This window comes from Spermophilus citellus (genome assembly GCF_964194105.1).
Source record: "Spermophilus citellus genome assembly, chromosome: 5".
Lineage (NCBI taxonomy): Eukaryota > Metazoa > Chordata > Mammalia > Rodentia > Sciuridae > Spermophilus > Spermophilus citellus.
This window is the reverse complement of record NC_138186.1, coordinates 1,301,908-1,328,816: the sequence shown is the minus strand read 5'-3', so window position 1 is coordinate 1,328,816 and position 26,909 is coordinate 1,301,908. Positions and strand designations below refer to the sequence as shown.

Genomic DNA, 26,909 nt, shown 5'->3' with positions numbered 1-26,909 from the left:
TGCATCTTCATATTTTCTTTGAGACACCGAATCAGTGTCTTTGCAGGAGACTTTAATGTATATTAGCATAGCAACAAAACCAAGATACATCTTTCCTTAAGGACACAGTTTTGGTGTCTGTGTTTTAGGAAGCATGTTAAAATAGATAAACAGAAACTATCTCAAGGTTGGTGATTTCTCTAGATGTTACCCACACCCACTCTACCACACATCATCATAAGTGAATGTGACTCGGCATGAAGACTTCAGGACAGGCCATTACTGTCTTAGAGAGATAAGGCAATGCCCACCAGACTTCATCTGTAAGCTGCCCCCTTGTTCCTTAAAGATTACCCTCCACCTATTTCAAAGGATTCTTGGTTACTTCAAGTATTAAATTTCATCATTTTGTTCAAATATCTTTCTTAGAATAAATACACTAAGGATATTGAGTCCATCCAAAGTTTTGAAAATTCTCTTATTCAAGTGGGTCGAAGCTGTTTGAAACAGATTGAATGTAACTGAAATTATTTTACTTATGGCAGTTAGTAATTTTTTAATTGTTGCACTTATATCTTATGGCCAACTTCTTGAGAAAAAATGTTTTTCTTTTTTTGAATGTAGTCACTACAATGTGCTGAGTTTTTAGTACACAGGTGTAGACGGCTGTCCAAGGTTCAGTGCTTGTCAGACGCTGCAGACACACTTGGTTCCTGTCTCCGGGACGTGCCTGAGCTCTAGAGTCTGTGACGTCTGCTCATCTTCGTTTTTGGAGGTCCTTCTGCCCACCACTGCCTCTTGAAACCCTGTTCATTTTCAAAGGCACCTACAAAGCAGCAGCACTCTGATGGGAGGTCTTGACCATGCTTCTGCTCCCTGAGGAGCTCGGCTCCTGAGCCCCGGCACGTTCCAGCACTTCCTTCAGTCAAGCCCTGGATGAGTAATCCCCTCTGATTTTTATGAACTCCACCACCACCTTTCTTTTTCTTTTTCCTCTCTAGCTTCTTCATATGAGAGAAAACATACAAACTTTGGCCTTCTGAGTTGGACTTATTTTGGTTAATATAATGGTCCTGAATTCCATTCATTTTCCTACAAATGATATAATTTCATTTTTCTTGATGGCCAAATAAAATATACTCCATTGTATATAAACACCACATTTTCTTTATCCATTCATCCATTGATGGACACCTCGGCTGGTTCTTGCCTATTGTGAATTATGCTGCCATACACATGCTGTCCTTTGAGAAAGTCGTTAACCTATGCCTAAATGCTGGAGTGTTGGTCCTGCTTTTTTTTTTTCCCTAGGAGTTGCATATTTTCTGCTCTACTTCCTGTCTTTGACCAGTTTTGAGTTGATTTTTGTGCAGGGTGAGAGACAGGGTCTAGTTTCATTCTACATATGGATAATCAGTCTTCCTAGCACGATATGTTAAAAAGGCTTATATATATATATATATATATATATATATATATATATATATATATATATATATATATATATATATATTTGGTATCTTTGCCAAGGATCAGATGACTGCATCTCTGTGTGTTTGTGTCTTTTATTCTGGACTCTTGGTCTATGTCTGTTTTTATGCCAGTACCAGTTTTTGTTACTATAGCACTGTAGTATATTTTGCATTCAGGGACTGTGATGGCTCTAGCATTGCTTTTTGTAGATTAGAATTGTTTTGACTATTCTGGGTCATTTATTAATTTTAGGACTTTTAAAAAACTAGTTATATGAAGAATATCAATGGTACTTTGATAGGGATTGCACTAAATCTGTATATTGCTCTTGGTAGTAAGGCTGTTTTAACAATATTAATTCTTACTATTCATGAACATGGGAGGTCTTTCCATTTTCTTGAGTTTTCTTCAATTTCTTTCTGTAATGTTCTACAGTTTTCATTGTAGAGATTTTTCACCTCCTTGATTATATTTATTTCTAGGTTTTTTTTTTGAGGCTATTGTAAATTAGATTGTTTTCCTGATTTCCTTCTCAGCTGACTCATTATTGTTATATAGGAATGCTATTAATTTTTTTACCTACTTTTCTGGGTTTGTAGCTCTAGCAATCTTCTAGTGGAGCTTTTTGGATCCTCTAAGTATAGTATCATATCATCTGCAAACAAGATAATTTGATTTCCCCCATTACTGTTTTTATCCCTTTAATTTCCTTTTCTTGCTTAATTGCTCTGGTTACAATTTTTAGAGTAGTGAGAGTGGACATACCTGTCTTTTTTTCAGATTTTTAAAGGAAATGTTTTCAGTTTTTCTCCATTCACTAAGATGTTAGTTTTGGGTTTGTCATATACAGCCTTTACGATGTTGAGGTAGGTTCCTTCTGTCCTTAGTTTCTTCCATGCTTTTATCATAAATGGGTACTGAATTTTGTCAAAGGCGTTCTCTGTATCTATTGAGATGGCTACGTGCTTTTTGTTACAAATTCCACTTATGCTTTAAATTATATGTATTGATTTGTTATGTTAAGCTATCCTTGCATCCCTGGGATAAAACCAAATTGGTCACCCTAGACTATCTTCTTCATTTGTTGTTAAATATGATTTGCTAGTATTTTTTGCTTTTTGCATCTAAGTTCATCAGGGATATTGGTTTGTAGTTTTCTTTCCTTGATGTTTCCTTATCTAGTTTTGTTGTGTGTGTGTGTGTGTGTGTGTGTGTGTGTGTCTGTATGTGAAAGAGAGAGAGATACTGGCTTCATGGAATAAAATTGGAAGTGTTCCAACACTTTATTTAATGGAATGATTTGAGGAGCATTAGCTTTAGTTTTTCTTTAAAGGTCTTTAAAATTCTCCTTTAAAAGTAGAATTCAGTCAAGAATTCATCTGGTCCTGGAATTTTCTTTGTTGGAGAACATTTTATTACTGCATCTATCTCATTGGTAGTTAATGGTCTGCTTAGGTTTTCCGTGTCTGCTTGCTCCAATTTTTGGCAGATCATGTGTGTCCAGAAATGTATCCATTTCTTCTAGGTTTTCCAATTTATTTGAGTATAAGTTTTCAAAATAGTCCCCAATGTTCCTCTGTGTTTTTGTGATGTCTGTAGTGATTTCTCTTTTGTCATCTCTAATTTTATTAATTGGCTTTTAAAAGAATCAACTCTTTGTTTCATTGACCCATTACATACATTTATTTTAATTCTCAATTTCATTGTTTTCAGCTCTGATCTTATTTTCTTCCTTCTATTGGTTATGGAACTGGATTATTCTTCTTTTATCAAGAACCTGGTGATGCATCATTAGGTTTTTTATTTGGGATCTTTCTGCTGTTTTAATGTAGGTACTCATATCTATAAACTTTCCTCTTTAGAACCAGGTTCTAGGCCCAGATATGGCAAGTTGTATCACTATTCAAATTTATTTTCTCATGATTTCTTTTCTTTTCTTCCTTTTTTTAAAAAACACAGTGCCTTTATTTTTATGTGGTGCTGAGGATCAAACCCGGGTCCCGCACGTGCTAGGCGAGCGCTCTACCGCTGAGCCACAATCCCAGCCCCCCATGATTTCTTTTATTACCCAATTATCATTTAAAAGTGTATGATTCAATTATGTGTTTATATATTTTCTGTAGGGTGTTTTTGTGTTGATTTCTAATTTCATTGCATTATGTTCAGATAAAATACAATAAATTATATCTTTCTTTTTCTTTGATAAGAGTTGCTTTGTGACCTAAACTATGTTCTGCTTTTGAAAAGATTCCATAAGCCACTGAGAAGAATGTGTATTCCGTTCTTGTTGCATCAAATATTCTATTGATCTTTTAAGTCTACTTGATTTATAATAGGTCCAAAAGAGTCTTTGCTTAGCTCCAAAGAATCTTTACTGAGTGTATGTCTGGATGACCTATCTACTGGTGAGAGAAGAATGTCTAAATCACTCAGTATTATTGTACTAGGGTCTATCTGAGGCTTTAATTCTAGTAGTGTCTCTTTTATGTAATTAGGTGTACCAATGGTTGGGGCATAAGTATTTACTATTGTTTTATCTTCTTGTTGGATTGTACTTTTTACCATATGAAATGACCTTATTAGTCTTTTCTGATTAACTTTGGTCTGAAGTCTGCTTTGTTGGATATGAGAATAGCCTTCCTGCTTGTTTGGGGCTCTGTTTGCATATTATATCAATTTTCATTTTTTCACTTTCAATTTTATGCCTGTCTTTGCCTAAAATGTGAGTCTCTTGTAAGCAACATATAGTTGGCTTTTGTTTTTAATCCATTCTGCCAGTCTGTATTTTTCAATTGGAAAGTTGAGACCAGTTACAATCTATGTTATTATAGAGAGATATTTATTAATTTCTGCCATTCTAATTTATTTTTAATTTGGCCCAGTATCTCATTTGCTTAGCTATTTTTCAAATGAGATTTTTTTTTTATTTGTGAGCTCTGGGACTTGTTTTTAATTTCTTCTGTGTGGAGTACTTCTTTAAGTGTTTTCTGTGGTAATGACTTAAGCAGAAACAAAAGAATTTTTGACTATTATCTGGAAGGTTTTATTCAATTTTGAAGGATAGGTTTGTTGGATATAGAAATCTTGGTTGCCAGTTATTTTTAAAAAATTATTATTATTATTTTCAAACAATACCTTTATTTTATTGTTTATTTATTTTTATGTGATGCTGAGGATAGAACCCAGGGCCTCGTACGTGCTGGGCAAACATGCTACCACTGAGCCACAACCCCAGTCTGACAGTTATTGTCTTTTAAGACTTAGAACGTATCATGACAAGCCCTCCTGGATTTTAGAGTTTGTGCTGAGAAATTTGAGGTATTTTGATTGCCTTTCCTCTAAATGTGACTTGATGTTTTTTCTTGAGGCTTTTATAATTCTATCCTTGTTTTGTATGTTAGTCACTTTAATTATGTATGATGTGTCATAGAGAGGTTCTGTCATAGGTTCTTTTTTGATCTTGTGTATTTGGGGTTCTGAATGCCTCCTGTTTTTGGATGTCCATCTTAGTATCAATGTCTTGAAATTTTCTGTTACTATTTCTTTAAAAACTTGTCCATTCCATTAGCCTGCATCTCACTATCCTCCTCAATCTCAGTGATTCTTAAATTTGGTCTCTTAATGTTATCCTCGAGTTCTTTTTTTTTTTTTTAACTTTTTTAAATATTTATTTTTTAGACACAATATCTTTATTTCATTTTTATGTGGTGCTGAGGTTTGAACCCAGTACCTTTTGTGTACTGGGCAAGCACTCTACCATTGAGCCATAATCCCAGCCCCTATCCTTGAGTTCTTATATACTCTGATCATGGTTATTTATTTTTTTTTCGTTAATGCTGTCTAAATATTTGAGACTGGTCATTATGTCTTCTAGCTCTGAGATTCTGTCTTCAGAATTAGAGAGACTTTCAGTTGAACATTTTATTTGATTTATTGTGTCTTTCATTTCTAAGATTTGTTTTGTTCTTTTTCAAAATCTCCATCTCCTTATTGAATTTCTTATTCACATACTGTACTCACTTCTGTAATTCATTCAGTTGTTTTTCTGTTCTCTTGGAAGTCATCGGTCATTTTTATAATCATTGTTTTGGATTCTTTATCTGATATTTCTATACTTCAGTATCTTTGCAGTCAATTGCTGGTGAACTTTAGGAGGCGTCATGTTACCTTGTTTTTTCATATTTTTTGCATTGCTGTTTGAGTTGCAAACATCTGTTAGAACGAATTTCTCTTCCATTTTTATCTGTTGCCAAAATGTCCTAGAGGGGTTTAGATTGAGACCCCTTGTAGGGTCCAGACTTAATAACTCTGTATGTTAAGGGCATGGGAGCAATCTAGATTAAGACCCTTGGTCGGTGTGGTACCCAAGCCTTTGTGTTGATTCTGTTTTTGCTGTGGTAGTGGATATCCCTGAGTGGGGCCTGAGGGCCCATCCCTAGCCAGTCCTACTTGGGGCTTGTTCATTAGTTTTGGTTTTTATCTTTGAATTAATGTATAGCTGTAGATCAAGTGTCATTTGTGTGTGGAGTGAGGTGTGCTGTCTTTTTGCTGGGTTTAGTTCAGTAACAGTCTCTAACCTGTGACTTTGTAGTGTCCCTGTGAATTTCACACAGAAAGGGTGGGGAAACAATATCTACAACTGACACAAATGATACATAACCTTAAAATAAAAACTTGGTGCCTACTCTGACATGTGTAACACTACCACAAAACAGGAGTGGTCATTTATACAGCAAAAATGTATAAATAACTGTGAGCTAGATCTGCATGAAAGTAAACAGCAGGTATTACCTGTGTCATCCAGAACAGCAATAATTGCAACACTATGAATGGTGGGGGGCAGGAGTTATATAAACCAAATAGTTGTAAAAGATGGTAAAAATACAGTTCTGTTCAATAAAGAAAGTGTGCCAGGCAGGTGGCATGTCTGTAGTATCAGGGGCTTGGGAGGCAGAGGCAGGAGGATCACAAGTTTACAGCTGGCTGCCGCAGTCTTGGCTGGGCACAGAATCACGAGCCACTCACAGCTTTGTAGATTCAAACAGCAATTCTTTATTCCAGAACTCACACCGGCCTCTACACACGTTCTGGGGAAATCCCAGTTCTGCCGCCACCCAATTCACCTACTCCACGAGGCTTTTTTCTCCAATTCTTTCTGAATCTCACGAGAACTCAATGGGAACTCAAGGATGGGGCGTGCCTGAGGCAGCAGGATACGCCCTATCCCCCCCCCCCCAGGGTACACCTTAAACCTGGAACTTCCCTAAACCCAAGTCTTAAACCGGGAACACCTTAAACCCAAATTATCCTAAACCGGGATACTTCCTAAAACCTGCAGGATACACCCTAAACCTGGATCCACCCTCGTCCTTGAGCAGGGTCACCTTTCTCAAACACACATGCAATGTCACAGTGAATTTCCAAGGCAAGTCCATTTAACATGGGGTATGCTGGCAAGGAAATTTTGATGCGTCATTCCTACTTGGCAATGGCCCTCAGCATCTCCCCCTTCTGATTAATTAAACAACAAGCAATGTGGCTTAAGGACCGTGCCTGGTAGGTTGTCCAATTCAACATATGGTTCTTACCCGTCATGGGAAAACTGACCTCTAGGCGTCAGCCTCCTGTCTTAGGTTGATACCACTGCAATCAGATCAACCCGTCACTGACTACCGGTCCAGCATTCAGCCATGCTTGTGGATAGGCCTGTGCACCAGTGGGGGGGTGAGGTTCTTGCCTCACCTCTGTTGGCCCCCAAATTTAGCCTTGGTGCCAGTGGGGGGGTGAGGTTCTTTGCCTCACCTCTGTTGGCCCCCAAATTTTAGACCATCACTAGTAGAAGGGAGGATACAGAAATGCCACGACACCAAGCCAATTGATGGCTCCTTTGGAAAAATTGCGTCACTGGTGACACCATCAGCAAAGATATGCCAGCAGTACCATAATTCGCTGCATCAGACGATAGTTCACAATGCATGCAACTGATATATAGTCCAGGCAAGTTCTGCAAGCAGTTCAAATCAGAGGAATCTATCAATATGTCCATTTCCTCCCAAAGTAAATCGAGTCCTTGATTGAGCATTACTTGTTGAGTTATATTCATTGATGCATCAGTTTATACAGTTTACTGTGATAGCTATCATAGAAGCTGTAGTTTGGTTTTATCTTAGTCTTCACCAGCACTGGGATGGAGATGGGAATTCTGGCAATGATGCTAAAGAGACATTATCCTGAACAGAATTATTAAATATAATGAAAAGGAAAGGTGAAAGTAAACAAACAGATCTGTTAACCTCCTTTAAAAACAATCCTTAACAGCTGTTTACCTAATTTAAATTAGTAAGCAAACAGATCTGTTAACCTCCTTTAAAAACAATCATTAACAGCTGTTTACCTAATTTAAATTAAACCATTTAAATCACGTACGCTGGCAAGGAAATTTCGATGCGTCATTCCTACTTGGCAATGGCCCTCAGCAGATGGCCTCAGCAACTCAGTGAGACCCAGTCGTATGTGGCTCAGTGGCTGTGCGCCCCTGGGTTCAATCCCTGGTACAAAAGAAAGAAAGAAAAAGAAAAAGTGACAGGAAGGTAAAAAAATAGTTGAAAAGGTGAACAGAGAGAATGCAGAAGAGATGAAGCAAGTGATGCCTATAAAGGAGGAGGAGAAAAAATAGGATAAACAAAGTGAAGGGGGAAGGATGGAGAGAACAAGAGAATTTGGCTATTAGCAGAAGAAAGGCGGGGGGGGGGGGGGAGAGGGAAACAAACTAAATACCCTGATCCTCAAAGGGTGCGGCAGGAACAATAACTTGTAAAAATGCTAAAAGCGAGAAAAAGGGAGAAATGTGTGTATGGACATATGTCCGTGTCTGCACAGTTGGAACACCCAAGAGCTTCGGACCTTTTCTGGGGGTGGCAGTGCTGGATTAAGTCAGCACACCTGGGGGCCTGGCAGGTACTGGTCGCTGTGGGGAGTCTGTTACATGCAGATCATATTAGGATATATCTGCCAAGACTCTTAGAAGCTTGTTTGTGTCACCCTTATGGGATTATTATATCAGATATTTTTAATTTTTGTAGTACTTCTCCTGAAAATATTTTTAATCTTTTCACAATATCTTTATTTATTTATTTTTTGACAGAGAGAGAGAGAGAGAGAGAGAGAGAGAGAGAGAGAGAATTTTAATATTTATTTATTTTTTAGTTCTCGGCAGACACAACATGTTTGTTTGTATGTGGTGCTGAGGATCGAACCTGGGCCGCATGCATGCCAGGCGAGAGCGCTACAGCTTGAGCCACATCCCCAGCCCAACATTTTTATTCTTTTAATTAGAAGTGGTTACTACATTTTAAAAAATTTTACTCCTGTAATGGATATTCATATCTTGGAAACACAACTGACACTACATAGAACATTTGTACTCATTAAAAAGCAGGCACTATTTCAGTGGGTATTTACCAGAATCTTTTTAAAAATGAGTTACAACTGTAATATTGAGCAATGAAGTTTGAACAGTAACCACCAAAAGTGACCTGTATTCTCCTAGTGAACACAACAAAACTTGGACAACAGTTTGCTTCTGGAATTAAAACAAAAGGACTTCTGTTGTGAAAAAAGGGTCAGGTATACAATCCAGAGAAAAAGGGTCAAATGATGTTATAAATGAAGACAAAGGACAAAGTAACGCCAGAATTTTTCTGGTTGCTTGGATATCGTTTATGGGTCTGGAGGAAGACTGTTTCTGTGGACATCCAAGATGGTCACTGGCATATGGTCCAGAGGAAGGCTGTTTGTATTAATTTGTGGAATTGGCAGGTCGTTAACTATGCAGGGACACGTAATCAAGAATTCAAGTTAAATCAAAGACTAGTGTTGAGTAGGATTGGTGACTGTGGGCATCCTGGATCTTGCTTCCCGCTGTTCCTGCTCACTGTCCCCTATAGCCTTGCCACATATGGCCTTCGTTGTGTCGCGGTACTTCCCTTACACTCCTAGTTTGTTGAAGTTTTTTTTTTTTTTTTTAATCAAGGAACATTGAATTTCATTACATTTTCTGCATCTGTTGCAATGATCATGCTTTTACCCTTGATTCTGTCGTGAAGTATCAATCACATTTACTTGAGGATGCTGAGCCGTCCTTGCGTTGCCAGGATGAATCCCCATGTAATCAAGGTGAATGAATTGACTTAATGTGTTGTTGAATTCAATTTTGTTAGTAATTTGTTGAGAATTTTGGCATCTATATTCACCATAGGATGTTGGTCTAACTTTCAATTTGGACTAAAATCCAAGTGTTCAACAGAGACATAGGACTTAGCTTAACACACAGTGTAAATGTTTAGTTCAAATGTTTATTTTATAAAGTAGAAAATGGGAAGTCCAGAGATGTCATGGGACTTTCTTCAAGGACTTCTTGCTTTACTGTGGTGGAGTTGGGTTCATAATTCCAATTTATTCACCAGTCTGTTTTTTATTTTTGCAAATGGCATGGAAAGAACCTAACATTTTTTTCTCTTGAGCTTTTACCTATTAATCTAATGCCATTTACTGAGTAACACTTTTCAAATATACCAAGTTCTCATGTATAAATTGTGAATCTGGAGATCAGGTCAGAATAGAGAAAACTTTTTCTATCCTGGGTACTTAGTCAATACACAAAAAAAGTCCGACATTTGAAGTAATACAACTCAGAGTAAGCCCTTCTTGAGACCCAAGAAAGTCTCAAGCATGATCTACAGGGAACACAGATCATGACTGTATCTCATCAAATAAGAGGGACTTGGCTTTCCTAAGACAGTAAAACTTGGCTTACACAATTCCAGGGGACAGAGTAACTGAACTGCTAAAATGAGAGGGAAATACAAGAACCTAGAGTCTTTTTATTTTTTTTAAGATAGAGAGAAAGAGGAGAGAGAGAGAGAATTTTTTAATATTTATTTTTAGTTTTCGGCGTACACAGCATGCTTGTTGGTATGCGGTGCTGAGGATCGAACCCGGGCCGCACGCATGCTAGGCGAGCGGCTACCGCTTGAGCCACCTCCCCAGCCCCGAACCCAGAGTCTTTATGACATATCATTCACAAAGCTCAGTACAAAATCAACCATGATGAGACAGACATATGCATCCATGCACACATACACATGGACACTCACACAAAGGGATGTGATTCAGAGTCAGAGGGGGGAAAAGTAATCAATAGAAACAGCCCCAAGATGCCACACAGGCTGGATCTAGAGGAGTAGGATGAATGTATACACGCATGCACCAAACTACACATGTGTGTATGTATTTGCTCATTTTTGCAAAAAGAAACAAATGAAGGGTGGACAACCACTGAGGTGGTAGAAATAGAGTGGAAAGGATAAGGAGAGAGCCAAGATTCCTGATTGGAGGTTTTTATATTATTTTGGCTTTTGAATCATGGTAATGTTTTATATATGAAGAAAAAAAAGTGGAAAAAAGCAAATCTTTATGCTTAAAAAAAAACCTAAAGAAAATTTAATTTTACCTAATAGAATGGTTGTTAGCTTTTATTTATTATTATTTTTTGGTATTGGGAATTGAACCCGGGGGTTCTCTATCACTGGCCTACATTCCCATTTCTCTATTATTGAGATAGGGTCTTGCTAAATTGCTGAGGCTGGCCTTGAACTTGCAATCTTCCTGCCTCAATGTCCCAAACAGCTGGGATTACAGGTGTACACTATAGCATCTGGCTAGTTGTTAGCTTTTTTGTTTAGTAATTCTGAAACTTATATATGTTGAGAATCAGGTCCCTCAGGCATGGATCATGATGGATATCAAAACGATGCATACATTCTTAAAATACCCTAACACACACCACTTAATTACAAAGGGGGAAGGCACCTTTACCATGGAGATGTCTGATGTACACCCTTTAACCAAGGGTTTGAATTCAGCACTGTTAGTAACGGGCACACAGACCCACCATGCCTCCTGATAGGAGCCAGAGGGAAGTGCACACACCACCTTTGAGGTGGCGAGTAAGGAATACCCTTGTTCCTAGGAGACGCATGTCTGAGTATTCAAGGGTGACAGGCACGATGGCTGAAATCCACATTCAATTGGAAAAAATAATATGTATAGGTAAAGAAAAAGTGACAAAGCATTAAGTCGTGATCTAGCATGAACATTTTAAAGTAAGAAACTGGGACGGTAAGAACAGAGTGAGTGTGCCGACAATGAGGCTCTTCCCTCTGGGTCTTGTGCAGTGAAAAGGCAGAGTTCTGGCACCCCACTCCCATGAGAGCAGCAAGAAGACAAAGGAACTGTTTGCCATTTACCAATGTACTATTCTCCATTTCTGTACAGCAAATTCCACACACTTAGCTACTTCACAAAATTCACTATCCCCGTTTCTGTGGGTCAGCTGGGTCTTGTGCTCCATGTTCCTCCAGGTGAAACTCTCATCTGAGGCTGTGTTCCTTTTGCAACAGGGAAGCCTAGTTCCAGGCCAACAGGATACCTTGTCTGCTAGGGTAACATACCCAGAAAGACTGAAGCATCCCTTGTGACATAAACTAAGGGAGCTCGCATATTCACTGGTCCTGCGTAGTTCAAGAGAACTGGATGGGTTATACAGGTGTGTAGACCCCTGCATCCACTCAAGAGTTCTAAGATGTAGCGTACAGCCAGTTGGCACATGTTAACTATCACAGTCATCTAGGCACAAATCTGGGTGCTGACATACAGGAGCTGTCCACTCAGACTTGCTCTGCTTTCACTGAGTGTGCACTGTAGAGAGGTGGGCAGGAAGTGAATTTATCAAAATTTTTAAAACAAGAAACTTGATATTCTTAACTATGTTGAGACTCTTCTGTTTATTTCAATACAAAGGCTCTATGATTTCTAAAACTTCCTTAACACAGTAGACTTTTTCAGGTCACGAAACCCAGAAACATTGCTTTCCATTTCATACAATCTCTTCTGCTTTTGTTGGGTGGAATACTTCTATGCACGTTTTCCTTTCTCAACTGTATGGATTCTCACTGTGGTTGTGCAGATGGCGTAAGCCAAATGCTAGACTCTTTTCCTAAATTATCCATTCAAAGGATGTCTGGGTTCCCTAACGCCCCTTGCACGAGCCCAGTTGAGAAGCCATGGCAGGGTGGCACACTCCTGTCCTCCCAGCTGCTCCAGAAGAAGAGGCAGGAGGATTACTTGAAGCCACAAGTCCAACAGCCGGCCTGGGAACACAGGAGACCTGTCCTACATAATAAAACAGGCCGGGCTCCTTGACTTCTCAGTGTGCACGCCTATTTCAGTGATTCAACCTACTCTATCATTGTCCTCACTGCTGCTTGACTCCCAGGAGCAGTCTGAAGGCTGCGATGTCCTCCCTGCCAGATGGCATGACGAGACTTGTTGTCAGTCACCCTGGACACCTCCTACCCCCAAATCTTATACTAGTTATTTCTCCCAAGATCCCCGATTCTGTGATTCAGACATTTCAGTAACATAAGAGGTCATTGTCTTCTTGGTCATTTCATGTTGTCCCCATGGACTGATATATGAGAAACTGGAAGTCTGAAGGAGAACTTTGAGAGGACTGTAACATGAGTTGGGCTGCAGCAGCACATCCTGCCCTGGTGGGCCAACCCAGCTCTTCGGCAATCTGGTGAACCCATAGCCTTTCCCCCTGAAAACCTGGCATATGATTTCAGCCAATTCACTGATCAACGAATGCCCATTTATGAGCTCCACACAGCTTCATATTTTACACTGGTAGTTATACTCATATATTTATAGCCGAGTAGACAGAAAGCAGCACTTAGCATGTCCAGGTACAGAAAGCAGAACAGAGAGGGAATGAAGGAAAACTGCCTACCTGGATGAGAGTTTACGCAGTGTCAAGGCAATTCCAGTCAGAAATAACCAACCCAACATGAGGAGGCATAGTGAAAAGGGATTTCCTCTGTTTGTGTCACTGGAAGGCCATGTCTCTTCAGGCACACTCCTTGGCCATCTCTCGCAATTCTTGGCTGTCTTCTGCCACTGCCCAGTCTGTGCCTGTGAAGTGTGGGGTGGTGGGGAGGGGAAGGGTTTATGTAAGAGTCTTCCCTTAGTCTAATTGGTTTAGCTTGCGTGTCTACCCCAGACCAGAATCACCAATCATGACAATGCTATGTCCTAAATTAGTTTAAGACTAATCTTCCAACTAAACTTGAAAAGGAAATGGCATTTCACATCTGGTGTTGGGTTCAATTAACCAATCCACACTCTACTACATAATGCACGAGGGCAAAAATGTTCACTCTACATTAACTATTCATGGTATAGTGTAAAAGGAAAAGTTTCAGATGCCTAAAAAGTTAGGTTAGGAAAAAAAAAAAAAAAGGTTGGAAACAGAATCAGTACCCAACTGTACTGTACTGCTAAGTACAGAAGGGGAGGGGGGATTGGCAACTGGTCTGCAATGTTGGGCTTATTTTCCACTGTGCCTCAAAGGAGGCTGAGGCAGGAGGATTCCAAGTTTGAGGTCAGCCTTAGCCACTTAGTGAGACCTGTCTTAAAATAAAAAATAAAGTTTATTTATTTTTTTAAGTACTTATGTATTTTTATGTGGTGCTGAGGATCGAACCCAGGGCCTCGCATGTGCTAGGCAAGCGTTCTACCGCTGAGCCATAACCCCAGCCCTAAAAAATAGTTTCAAGCTGGTGAATTCTGAAAGGGGGCAAAAAGAAAAAACTGGCAATATTTAGGGCAACATTTTTGTTTTTCAACAGAGAATGAAAGGACACCTGTGCATATGTGAAGACAGGAAAAATCCTTTTTTTTTTTTTTTTTAAAGAGAGAGGAGACAGAGAATTTTTTAATATTTATTTTTTAGTTTTCGGCGGACACACATCTTTGTTGGTATGTGGTGCTGAGGATCGAACCCGGGCCACACGCATGCCAGGCGAGTGCGCTACCGCTTGAGCCATATCCCCAGCCCAAGACAGGAAAAATCTTAGTGAAGGAAATCATCAACAGAGGAGATCAAGACAGGTTCCAGAGGTCACTAAAGACAACGTGACAGGAGACGATGGAAGGCAGTGTGATGGTCAGAGATGACGCAGGTGCTTCACTGCAATGGTTTCTTTTCTCAACGTGGAGAATCACCTGATGAGTGTGCACACTGGGAGCCACTCTCCCTCTCCACTTCCCAGGGGCTGGGACCCTTTCCTGTTCAGCTATTCTAGGGACATGACTAGTATTTTTGCAGAAACATTTCTCACCTCAATCCTGGGATGTCAGTTTTTAAGCAAGGAAAAAAGCCTGAAGGCTGTAGGCCTGGTCTAGTAACACTGCTGTGTGAATGGCAGGAGGGAACACACTTGAAATTCACCCTCTTGCCTTCCCCTTTGCGTTCAGCCAGTGTTACCTCACCTTCTTCTCACAGTGAAAGCTGAGGCCTATTCTGTTGGCAGAGTCAACAGATACAACCTGGGAAAGCGTCACAAAGGGCGAAAACCTGGCATACCATTTTGGCACCAGCTCCTCTACCCCACTCCAACTCAACAAGTGATAAAATACTAGCAGCAGTGGAGCAAAATGTGGATTCTGCCAGGAACTGCAAACTCAAAATGCTGCTTTAATTTTGAGGGTGACAATTATCCATACAAGTACATAGTTTTGTTGCTACTTTATTTTAGCAGAACCCCAAATATGGTTAGTTCAAGTTATTGCTCCTCCCTGTGCTATTTTCATGACACAGTGGGGGAGCTGCCAGAAGGATCCAATGCACAAAAGCAGAGCACATAGGATAGCTCTTCCAGGTGTCTACTCCTCTGTCTGAGCCTCAAACACTCCTGAAATCCCTGAGGCTGCCCAGTGGCTATCACCACCACCAGGTCCTAGTACCACTGAATATCTGCCTTACTCCAATGCAAGTGTAGGGTAAATGCTAATTTCTTATAGTATAGTGAAGACAAAAATGGAGTATCTCACAACAAATGTTTATTTAAGAATTAAGGGGAAACAAAAACAGTAAGCATAGGAATACATTGACTGAATACAATTTATCTCATTTGGTCTGAAATCTTGAAAAAGTCACTCTAACTACTTACCTGAGGTAGATTTAGGTTGGCACTGCTTCAAGGGAACCTCCATCCATCCCAAAAGTGACCTTCTGGTTTTGGTTACAGGCTCCCAAGTGGTCCTCTCCAACCTCAGGTTTTGCTCTATGAATAACACCAATGCCTTTCCCCCGTGGCTAAACCCTCAGACCTGTTCCACACCCCAAATTCTCCACTGGAAGGATGGCTCATGGTTCATTTAAGGACTAGAGAAATTACCAGTAAGATTAGTTGAGAGAAGGGGCAAGGTACTGCCCTGCTAATGACACCAACTCTGTCCCTTTTCCAAGGTCTAATAATTAATAAGCAGTCATAAGGACGCATTTTTTCACTGCCATGCCATACACCCCATACTACCAAGTATTACAATTGTCATACTAGTGACAGGCATGACTCTCATCAAAGAGAAAGAAAAAAATACATCTTGTATGTTTATCACACTGGGCAACTTTTCATGATATAAGAGCTACTGGTAAACATTGTTGAAACATGTAAAAACAAAACTTACAGGATGTTTTCTAAAAGACAAAAGTCCTAGAATCAGATTCTTTGTTACCATTAGGAGTTAGAGCCACTGACCCTACAACTATGGTGATCATTGGCCCGCCATCAGGAGCAAGGCTTACAGTTGCATACAAGGCAGCTGCGGGCCTACTCCACGAATCCAATGCCAATACCCTCTGGAGTTCAGGGGTCCGCTAAGAAAACCAAAAGCAAAGGACTCTAACCACCTACCTGCCTGCAGAGTCCCAAATACTGTAGGAATTTGAAAGTATCTGTCTTAAATGTTTTTTTTTAATCTGATGGGAGGAAAAAAGCTGAGAAGTGACCATTTTTAGATCCTCAGATAACTATTACCCCGTTAAATGGGAAACGGTATTTATTCTTAAACTTCCCGTGGATCCAACAACTACTTATTCCCTTATAGCATTTAGAATCCTGCATTCCAAGCCCATATATATATATATATATATATATATATATATATATATATATATACCTTATATTGTGATATTGTGATGACTGCAATCCTTTCCCTGGGATTAAAATGTATTTTTCTCTTCCCTTGGAAGAACTGAAATAAACGAAAAGATGTATCATTATGAGGCCTGATTTGCTATAAACAGCAGGACAGTGGAGAGAAAAGAAAACCAGCTGTGGAGTCAGGATACTCCAAGTGAAAGCAGTCTTGGTCCTCCACTGACAAATATCACTAGGAGTCTTTTACTCTGTGCTCGCTCACATGTCACCTTCCTTTCAGCCTTCCCCTGGCCATTCAGCCAGGAACCGAATGACGGGATCTATGCTCTATCAGTGAAAGGAACAATAAGTCAGGCCAAAAAATACGGACACTGACCACATCACAACCATTATCCTGGAATCTACATTTTGAGTTGCAAAGAAATGAATTTCTAAATTTGAAAATTTAAATACTAATGATCACCCAGAAGATATTTTAGGGAAAAGAGAAATTCAGAAGGTGTGCCTCAATATACACTACAGCTGAGTACGCTGCTTTTTTATGAGGTTGATCCTGCAAAGGGGAAACTATTGGGAGTCTTTTAATTTAGGATAACTACTTCCTAGCTTCTTGGAGCTTCTCACAGCCAGTTAAGGGTTCCTATGTCACTATCAAAACACTAGTCCCATTCTAGCCAACGATGAAAAAAAAAAAAGGAGTAAAAAAGAATCAATATTTTCCTTCCCCCCAAGAGTAACACATGCCACATCTTCTATTACAAGGTTACAGTCCTTTCCTTTATTGAATTTCTGAATTTTAAAAAGTGAAAATAAAGCAATCATTAAGTGGTTCAGATAAAAGAAAAAGCATCTTTTCCTGAGTTACCCAACAGGTCTACTCTGACCCGCCCCAGCTTTCCCCAGAACAAGCTTCTGGGTATCTAAAAAAATGATTTCCTTACTGACTCCACTTAAAGTTCTACCCCATGGGTCAACTAAATTTAGGACCAGTTCTTACATGTACTATATATACACAGATTCTCACCCACAATTCACAATCAGACCTCTTAAAGAGGCAAGCTTCTCTGCAAAATGGGTTCTTTGGGCCCAATAAAATAGGAGCTACTATATTAGCACGGCTTTTCCAGACTCAAGGTATTTATGTGAGCGCCCTGATATACCACAAGAGCTGATCACTGACAAGCTTTTTCTCATTCAGACACTTATCTTTCCTCAGATTTTTTTTCTATTTTCTTTTTTTGCCATACTCAAGACAAATATACAATTTTTCACCAGTATGCCTTCTCTGATGGGTAAGGAAGTCAGAGTTCTGTTAGAAGCCTTTCCACACTTGCTGGGGCTTCTCCCCAGGTGGGTTTTCTGGTGTCCAACGAGATGTACATACTGTCTGAAGCTCTGCTGACACTGAAGGCATTTATTAAGAAGCTGTTCTCTGGTGTGAATTCTCTTGCAATGAGGAGGGCTGGGTACTGCAAGAAAGCTTGCATATGCAGTGCATGTTTCCTACCTGTGCAAATCCTGTAGTTGATCAAGCTCAGACTTAAGGGTTTTCCTAAACTCAGGGCACCTGTGGAGTTTCTCACTGGAGTGGCTGTTAGGGCAGCTCTTCTGGGTGAAGTATTCCTCATGCTTCCTACAATTGCAGGCTCTCTGGTCCCCACTGAAGTTTGCGCTCTGGGCCAAGTCTGAGATTCACCTAGATTCATCCTAATGAGCTCTAATCTGTAATTAAATTTTTCATGGTATCATAACTTCTTCCCCGGTCAGGACATTTGTGAGGCTTCTGATGCATGAGCGGGGCTGAGCTCAAGAGCTTTGTCACCCACATTACAGATATATGGTTTTTCACCAATATGATGTTGGAGAAGGGCTGAGCTCTGGAGAAAGCTTTTATCACACACACTGTACTTATAATGTAGCTCCTCCGTCTGAGTTCTCATTTTCTGTTGGGCAACAAAGTCCATACCTAACAGGAAGCCACTCTCACATGTAGACCACTGATGTGGTTTCTCTTCCACATGAATTCTCTGATGCACAATAAGGTCTGAGCTACAGCTGAAGCCTTTCTCATACTCAAGACATTTAAAAGTATGAGTGTGAGTTGCCTGGTGTCTAATGAGGTTGGCACTGCGAGTAAAACTCCTCATGCATTCCAAGCATTTATAGGGCTTCTCACCTGTGTGGACTCTCTGGTGCACAATAAGGTCTGATTTCTGGCCAAAGCATTTCTCACAGGCACCACACTTATAGGGCTTCTCCCCAGTGTGAACTCTTTTATGTACAATGAAGGCTGAACGGTGTCGGTAACTCTTCTCACACTTGTTACACTTGTAGGGCCTTTCACCAGTATGTGTTCTCTGGTGGCTAATAAGGTCTGATTTCCCACTGAAGGCTTTTTCACACTCCAGACACTTAAATGGCTTCTCACCTGTGTGGGTTCTTCGGTGCCTTATTAGGTTGGTACTTCGACTAAAGCACTTATCACACTCACTACAAAGATACGGTTTCTCGCCTGTATGACTTCGCTGGTGAACAAGCAGGTCAGAGCTCTGACCAAAATTCTTGCCACAGATGTCACATGTATAGAATTTTTTACCTGCATGTGTTCTCTGATGTCCTGAAAGGGCCAAGTGGTGCCAAAAGCTCTTCTCACATTTGCTGCATTTATAAGGTCTCTCATAATTGTGGATCCTCTGGTGGGAAATAAGATCTGAGCTCTGGATGAAGGTTTTCTCACACATATCACATCTGCAAGGTTTCTCCCCCGTGTGGGTTCTCTCACACATAATAAGAGCTAAGTTTTCACAGAAGTCTCGTTCACGTTCAAGGCACTCGTATATTTGATTATCTACTGGAGTAATCTGACGCACATGAATAAAAATCTTTTTACCCTTTTGAGGGTATACATGATATACTTTCCTTTTCTGAGTTCTGTGATCCCATCTTTCTTCTGAAGTGTACATTTTCTATGGCTCTCTCCTAGGGAGTCTTCCACTGGTCTTCTTGACCCATCATTGTCTTCTTAGTCATTCTGTTTTTAAGAACTTGGAAGGTTCATCTATGTTAAGCCTTTCAGTCATGAGCAATTTGCCTTTCCAAGTTTCCAGAATCATATACATGAATTTCTTACTTGGTATTTCTAAACCTGTAAGACAAGGTAGAAATAACATTTAAATTCCTACATTAAGAATCCTTAAAATTAAAATCACTACAGAAGAGATCGAAACCCTGCATCAGAATCTGTAAGTCTTTTATGTTTTGCATGGACTGAGTATCCTTTATCCAAAATGCTTGGAAACAGAGTGTTTTAGATTTTGGATATTGTCAGAATTTGGAATATCTGCATGCATATAATGAGAAGTCTTGAGGGTGGCACCAAAGTCTTAACACAAAATTCATTTGTTTGGTATATATTTTATACATGTAGTCTGAAGACAATTTTATATAATATTTTTAATAATTTTGTACATGGAACACAAAGTTTCACTGTGTGGAATTTTCATGGCATCATACTGGCACCCAAAAAGTTTCAGATTCTGGAGCATTTCAGATTTAGGAGCTTCTGATTAGGAATGCTCAATCTGTACTTGGTTTTCCTCTCTGCTAATATAAAAATGAGACATACATACGAGAAACCACCAATAAAAAAAGCTCTTTATATGAACCTGGGTGATCTCAAAACCAGGGTTTTTCTTTTCATTGCTTCAGAGGAAAGATTAAGATGACTCTAATAACATTAATAGGCAATGTTCAGGAGAGGAAGAAAGCAAAGCAGAGGGGAGAATCTTCTGTGTCCTTCCCATTTACTCCCTCATGACCTCTGATGTCTGACCCCCGCCGTACACACTGGCATGGCCATCCTTCATCTAAGCAGTATAAGCTGAAGATTTTTGTTTTACTAAGAAAGCGGAGGCAAAATGAAAACAGTGAGACACACACACACACATAAACACAGAGGCAGACAACTTTGCAGGCTCCCAACACTTCAGCCAGCCTGTCACCTGTCAAGCACCCCACCACGCAATCCACGGTCAACCTTGCCCCGGTGCTGGACTCCCCCCGCTTTTCCACAAGGATGTTGCTGTACCCTCCTTCTGCATTCTCGTTTTCTTTCTCTCTACTGGATCATTCTAATTAGCAAACTGGCAGTTATCTTTCTTCTGAACAACAAAAGCACAACCAACAAGACAACTTTCAACCCCCTCACCCTCAAGCTATTGTCCCATTTCTCTGTTACTCTTTACATAAAACTCCTCAAATCAGTCTGTTGTCTCCATTTCTTGTCTTCTAAGGCTTCTGGAACATACCCTAACCAGACACCTTCACCACTCCCCTAGAACTGCCCATTAGAAACCTACAAGCCCCAGAGAAGTCTGCCTCCAGGTCACCACTGTGACTGGGTTCTCTGCTCTTCAGATACTCTGAGTCAGATCCTCTCTAGTTTCAGGGTCTGCGTACTTGCCGTCCCTCCCTGGATGAAGGGCTCTCCCTCCGGGTCTCATCAATGTTTTCTCTCTAAACTCCCTCCCATCTTTGCACAACTGTCACATTCTCAGGTGGCCATTTCTGACCATCCTATTTTAAATTATAACACATCTCCACTGCAGCTGACCCATACGAACAACACCCCTTCTCTCCTGTTTTGCTCTTCTCCACAGAAGGTTAAGTAAGCTTCTAAGGGACAGGAATTTGTTTTGATGTCTGTTTTGTGCACTGCAGTTTCCCTGGCACCTATGACAGTGCCTGGCACATACAGATAGATATTCCAGCTTGGAATGGAAGCTCTTATTTGGCATCCGTGGAGGGTCTTAGATAACCCATAAAACCTTTAACTGATGTGTAACAAAATGCTGTTCAGAATCTGCCCATTATTCTGGGGAGAGAGTCCTCAGTTCATCAGAAAGGGCCCTTAACTACAAAACTGATATTGGACTGGAGCTTAAACATTCACAGAAGATAGTAAGTCACAGGACCTAGAATCCTCGCACATTGTGTTACCTCTCGGTAATGTGATGATGGGTGGCTTTGTCCTTCACCAATTTGCTTAACTACTGTTTTGTAATCTTCACTCAGCAACCTGTATGCTTTCCTCATGCAATGAACAGAGACTACTCTTGCAATAAGAAAAGTTATTTACAGATATAAAAAGACATATCCAGCCTTCAAATGCCAATTCAGAATGTTCTAAAATTTAGTTATAGAGGATAGAAGTAAGAACCGAATGGGTTGAGAGTAATGCAATTTCTTCAGTTAAGACATACAGATTCATAAGAAATACAGAACTGTGACCAAAGAGGGACAGAGAGAAAAGTGTCTAGAAGGCTAACAAGAATCAGGAAGTCCAACAGCTGAGAAAGAAAGTAGGTAAGCTAAACAATATAGCCATGCTAGTGCTAAACACAGTGGCTACATCTCACATTTCAAGTATTTAACATGTCTCTATACACTGCTGCACCGTACCATATATATCTTTTTTGGTCCAAATTATATCATTCAGGGATCCTCATGATATTATAGAACAACTCCTTAAACTACAAAACCATTTGTAGTACTCCACTCTCTCCTCATTTGGTAATGGGTATCCTAGGAAATCCATGTATACAACTTGACCCATCACATGAACCCATGAGCTTATAAAATATCATTAAAATTAGCATGTTTCTGCCCCTATCAGACAATGAATACTTTTCTGTGCATTTATTATCAAGATGATGAGTCAGTTTGCCGTGTTTCATGCGCATGGGTCTGAGTCTCAGGGATTACCTATAATGGCAGGTGTCTATGAAAAACACTGCATTGCTCATCTATGCACCAAGGACCTCTTAGTTTACGGTTAGTAGGAAAATTGCTAACAACAGTATACAAAATATTAAGCCCCAGAGCATACTTTGTCCCTGCCACAGTAAATCCTCAAAGTCAAAAGTATCAGAACATTATTCATTATTCCTATTATTAAATCAAGTTTACAGAGCTAAATGCCTAGAATCTATTCGTGCCTTACACAGCCTGTTTTGGTTTGAATATATGGTGTTCCCCAAAAGCTCATGATTGGGTGGTAACTGCTGGCACGTAGGGTGTAGCTGGAGGAGGGAGGGAGGTTGGTCACTGGGGGTGCACCTGGTGTTTCATATTTTGTCCATGCACAGAGCTCTTTGCTTCCTTGGGAAGCCATGTCCCAAGGTGCTTTCCTTTGCCATGCTCTTCTCCTAGGATCTGCCTCACCCTGGACTCAGAGCTATAGGGTTGGCTGTCTACACACTGAGACCTCTGAAACTGTGAGAAAAATAAACTTTTCCTCCTCTAATTATTCTTGCAGGTCTTTGGGTCACAGCAACAAAAAAGCTGACTGAAACAAGTCAAAGGAAGCCATTAAAGGACCTACACTGATACTGAGGCCAACTCCAACCATCACCTGCCTCATTTCAGTTCATAGAAAATCTATCCTTTATTTTCTCAAGTCAAAATCTTGAAGTCATCCTGCATTCTTTTCCTTCACACCCTATAATCAAGTCATCAACAAATCTGGTGGCTCCATTTCAAAACACATGAATCTAGGAATTCAGTCACTCCTCATCACTTTTGCTACTATTATCCTGGCCCCAACCACTCTCATTTCTCACACGGACTATCACAGTAACCTCCCAACTGGTTCTCATCTATTATGGCTGAACTGTGTGTTGCCTCTCAAATTCACATATTGAAGATTTAACCCCTACTATTTTAGAAAGTAACTATGTTTAAAGACAGGGTCTTCAGAGGGGTCTTAAAATGAGGACATCAGGTGGCCCTAGTCCAATGTGACTAGTGTCCTTCTAAGAAGAGGTTAGGATACACAGCTACCAAGGATACACACCCAGAGAGTGCAGACAACACGAGGACACAGTGAGACATGGCCATCAGTGGGTCAAGGAGAGAGATTGAGGAGCCCCAAGAGGAAGAAGGTGGTGTTAGAGGAAGGATGCACTTGCCAGCAGTTCCTCAGAGCCAGACTTACTCAGCGAGGTGAGTAACTAAGGCCACATGGAGAAACTTTAACCACAGAGCACAGAAAGTCAGAGCAATATAAAAAAATGTGAGCTATGTGCCCGCTGCCTGCAGAGGTATACAGTGCCACTGAGGGGAGGGGAAAGAACAAGGCAGAAAAAAAAAAAAAGGTTGGGGAAACCTGTGGGTCACAGAGGGAGGCTGATCTTTATGGACACAGCTGGTGGGGGAAGTGGCTCAGTGAAAAGCTACACAAAACGGCACGGCCCACAGTTTAGAGGGAATCAAGATCACTGGCCTGGAAACGACCTCAGGCGTGGCCTGGGAGCTATCTGTAAATACAGTACCACTGTAAGCAGGGTCAGAAGTTTGGTAACAGGGACTCGCCTTTTGGGTCCCCTTCTTCCTGGTGTGGGGGGTGGGGGTGTCTTTTCTGCTATCCTTTAATAAAGTTTTCCACTTTCCTCTTAAAAAGAAGACTGGGAACAAAGGAAGTTGCCATGACCTCCAGAGCGTGCCTGAGCCAGAGTGACTGAAACAGGCACAAAGAAAACCGCCTCGCACAGGCTCCCCATACCAGATTAGAAAGTGTCTTGGTTGCTGGTGCACTGTAGGAGCTACTGGGAAGACACTGACAGTGGCCACACAGGAGCTCTGCACTCCAGGGCCAATTCCTAGTAATTCACTTCCACAGTGGTGAACTGGAAACCTGTGAGATTCTACCAGAGGCCCTAGAGATCCAGAGGTCCAGCAGAGATAGCTCGTCCCCAGTAACAGGGGGCCTGGATCACATCTCCAATACCGACTTCCAAAGGTCAGCCAAGACTAAAACCCCAACTACTGGGGTAGTAGTACAGCAGCCCATGGTCGCCAGCACTCCCCAGTCTACCCACCCCTGCTGGACGAAGGGAGCCACTACACTGGCTGGCAGTTAGGTGAGGAACACACAGACATTAGACTTGACCCCAGCCCTTGACCCAAAGGTTGCTGAGACAAAAATGAGAACACAACGAACAGAAGTCCATCTCTGCTGACAGTTCTAACTGCCAGAGCAGAAAACAAGCCTTTTATTTCTAATTACATGTTTTCTTTTTCCTTATTTATTTTTTCCTCCATATTCCATTTATTGTATTTATTTAAAAAATTTTTAACTTTCTAAAATTTTTTCAAACATCATACGATTTTTTACTTTTTTCCACTATGCAAGATTGTGTGCATGTCATGTTGTGTTCTGTGTGGATATGTTCAGAAAATATATATCTGTATAATTTAACTTTCAAATTAGTTGTTTTCTTCTGCACCTATTTGCCGATCGGTTCATACCTTGGTTCTTGTCCCTCTTACTGCCCCTTCTTCACTAACAGCCACATTTTCCTGTTCCTTCCACTTCTTGTTTCTTCAGTTGATTTTTTATTCCTTCTTCCTTAGAGTCTACATCTGTAAACTATCTCCTTCCTCTCCTTTGTTCACTTTTGATAAATATTAAAAATTTTCTCTCTCTCTCTCCTCTCTCACTCTCTCTTTAAAAAAAAATGAAATATTCCAAATTTTCTTTTGCCTTCCTACCCTATTTTGTAATCCCACTAAATAATAGAATTATATAGTTTATGTAATTCCTATCCTATTCACATTGCTGGATTATTAATTCAGTGGACAATGTAGTAGACACCTGCTGTGGAACGCCTGATATAGTTCTGAGTTTTATTGTTGGTAACACTGACCCCACCATTCCAATATAGGGGGTAATTAGTGTTACAGATGTCAAAGTAGACACCAGACATTTATCTCAAGGTTATGCATTTGGTGCTGATGTTAGTGCTATTCCTGGCTCCCTCTTTCTTGTGGGGCAATTCAAGTTCACACAGAAGAGAGTCAAGCAATGTGATTCTCACCCCACACATAATCTAGCCCCACCTGAGCCTCAACATTACTTCAACTCATAGAAGTGGAGAGAGAAAAAAGGCAAACCAACAACCAGGCCCCAAGGAAGAACCACCAGGCATCAATTCATATACCCAAAACAAAGAGAAGTCCCAGAACAAAAAAGATAACTACACACAAAGGACATGTGTGTAAAAGAAGAAGAGAACACATTCTGAATTGATGTGCAAGTCCAGGACCTCTCACACACTAGGAAACAGGCAAACTAATCTCTCCCAATTTCCCAACAAAAGATCCCACAGACATGGATGTGGATGAAATTCTAGGATGATTATAAGAATCTGATTATTAAAATGTGCAGTGAATTAAAAGAAGATCTAAGGAATAAATTGAGAGCAAATATAAGGGATGAAAGACCATTTCCATAGAGAAATAGAAATATTAAAAGGAAACCAATCAGAACTCCTGGAAATTAAAGACCCACTAAATCATTAAAAATTCACTTGTACTTGAGGACTCAGTATGCAAAAAAGGGAGGAGGGAAAGAATATGATCAGAATATACAAGAATTCTGGGACATAATCAAGATACCAAACCCGAGAGTCATTGAGATAGAAGAGATCTTAGAGACAGAGGCTATGGACATTAAACACAGGAGGCATATGGAACCCCAAACATACCAGATCAAAATGCAAGCTCTCCAAGACACATCAATAAACAAAACTCCTAATGTAGAAAACAAGGAAAGAATATTAAAGCTGCAATACTGAAACATTCAGAAGCAAACAAATAAGGCTCACTTCTTTTTTTTTTAGTTTTAGGTGGACACAATATCTTTATATTATTTTTATGTGGTGCTGAGGACTGAACCCAGTGCCTCATACATGCTAGGTGAGCACTCCACCCTGAGCCACAACCCCAGCCCCAATAAGGCTCACTTCTGACTTCTCAACTCAGACCCTGAAGTCAGAGAGGGCTGAGGGCCTTGAATAAGATATTCCAAGCTCTGGGGGGAAAATAATTACTAACTATGATTGATACACCCAGCAAAGCTATCTTTCAAAATCGATGGGAAAATAAAAACTTTCCACAACCAGAATAAACTAAAAGAATTACCACCAATCCAGCACTATAAAGAATACTCAAAAGATATAGTGCACACTGAGGAACCCACAAACAAATCCTGAAGCTCCCAAACAGATGAAGATCAACAGAAGAATAACAACCTGAATGAGAATCAAGACAGAATTAAATACAGCAAACAAAACAAAATGGCAGGAAACCATCAACACACATCTATAAACACCACTGAATGTAAATGGTCTCAATACCCCAATTCAAAGAGTTAGGGTAGATTAATGGATCAAAACACAACACTCAACTATGTGCGGTTTACAAGACTCATTTCATAGGCAAAGACACTTCTCACAGGCTGCAGGTAAGGAACAGAAAAACATTCCACACAAAGTCCTGAAACAAGCGTAGTTATACTCTATAGCTGACAAAGATTTCAAGCAAAGATCAAACAGA

General features: G+C 40.3%; 1 protein-coding gene across 1 annotated transcript; it reads right to left on the bottom strand.

Annotated features, from left to right (window-relative positions):
* Positions 1-16,384: 16,384 nt before the first annotated feature.
* On the bottom strand, positions 16,385-24,970 carry ZNF322 (zinc finger protein 322). The gene is made up of 2 exons (XM_081295821.1): positions 24,822-24,970; positions 16,385-19,659 (listed from the first exon to the last, which is right to left on the bottom strand). The coding sequence occupies exon 2, from the start codon at positions 19,475-19,477 to the stop codon at positions 18,278-18,280; it is 1,200 nt and encodes a 399-aa protein (XP_081151947.1). The 5' UTR covers positions 19,478-19,659; positions 24,822-24,970; the 3' UTR covers positions 16,385-18,277.
* Between the last annotated feature and the right edge of the window lie 1,939 nt (positions 24,971-26,909).

What these genes read in the sequence shown, in the direction of transcription:
- ZNF322 (XM_081295821.1), bottom strand. Translation starts at nt 19,477, where the DNA reads ATGTACACTTCAGAAGAAAGATGGGATCACAGAACTCAGAAAAGGAAA.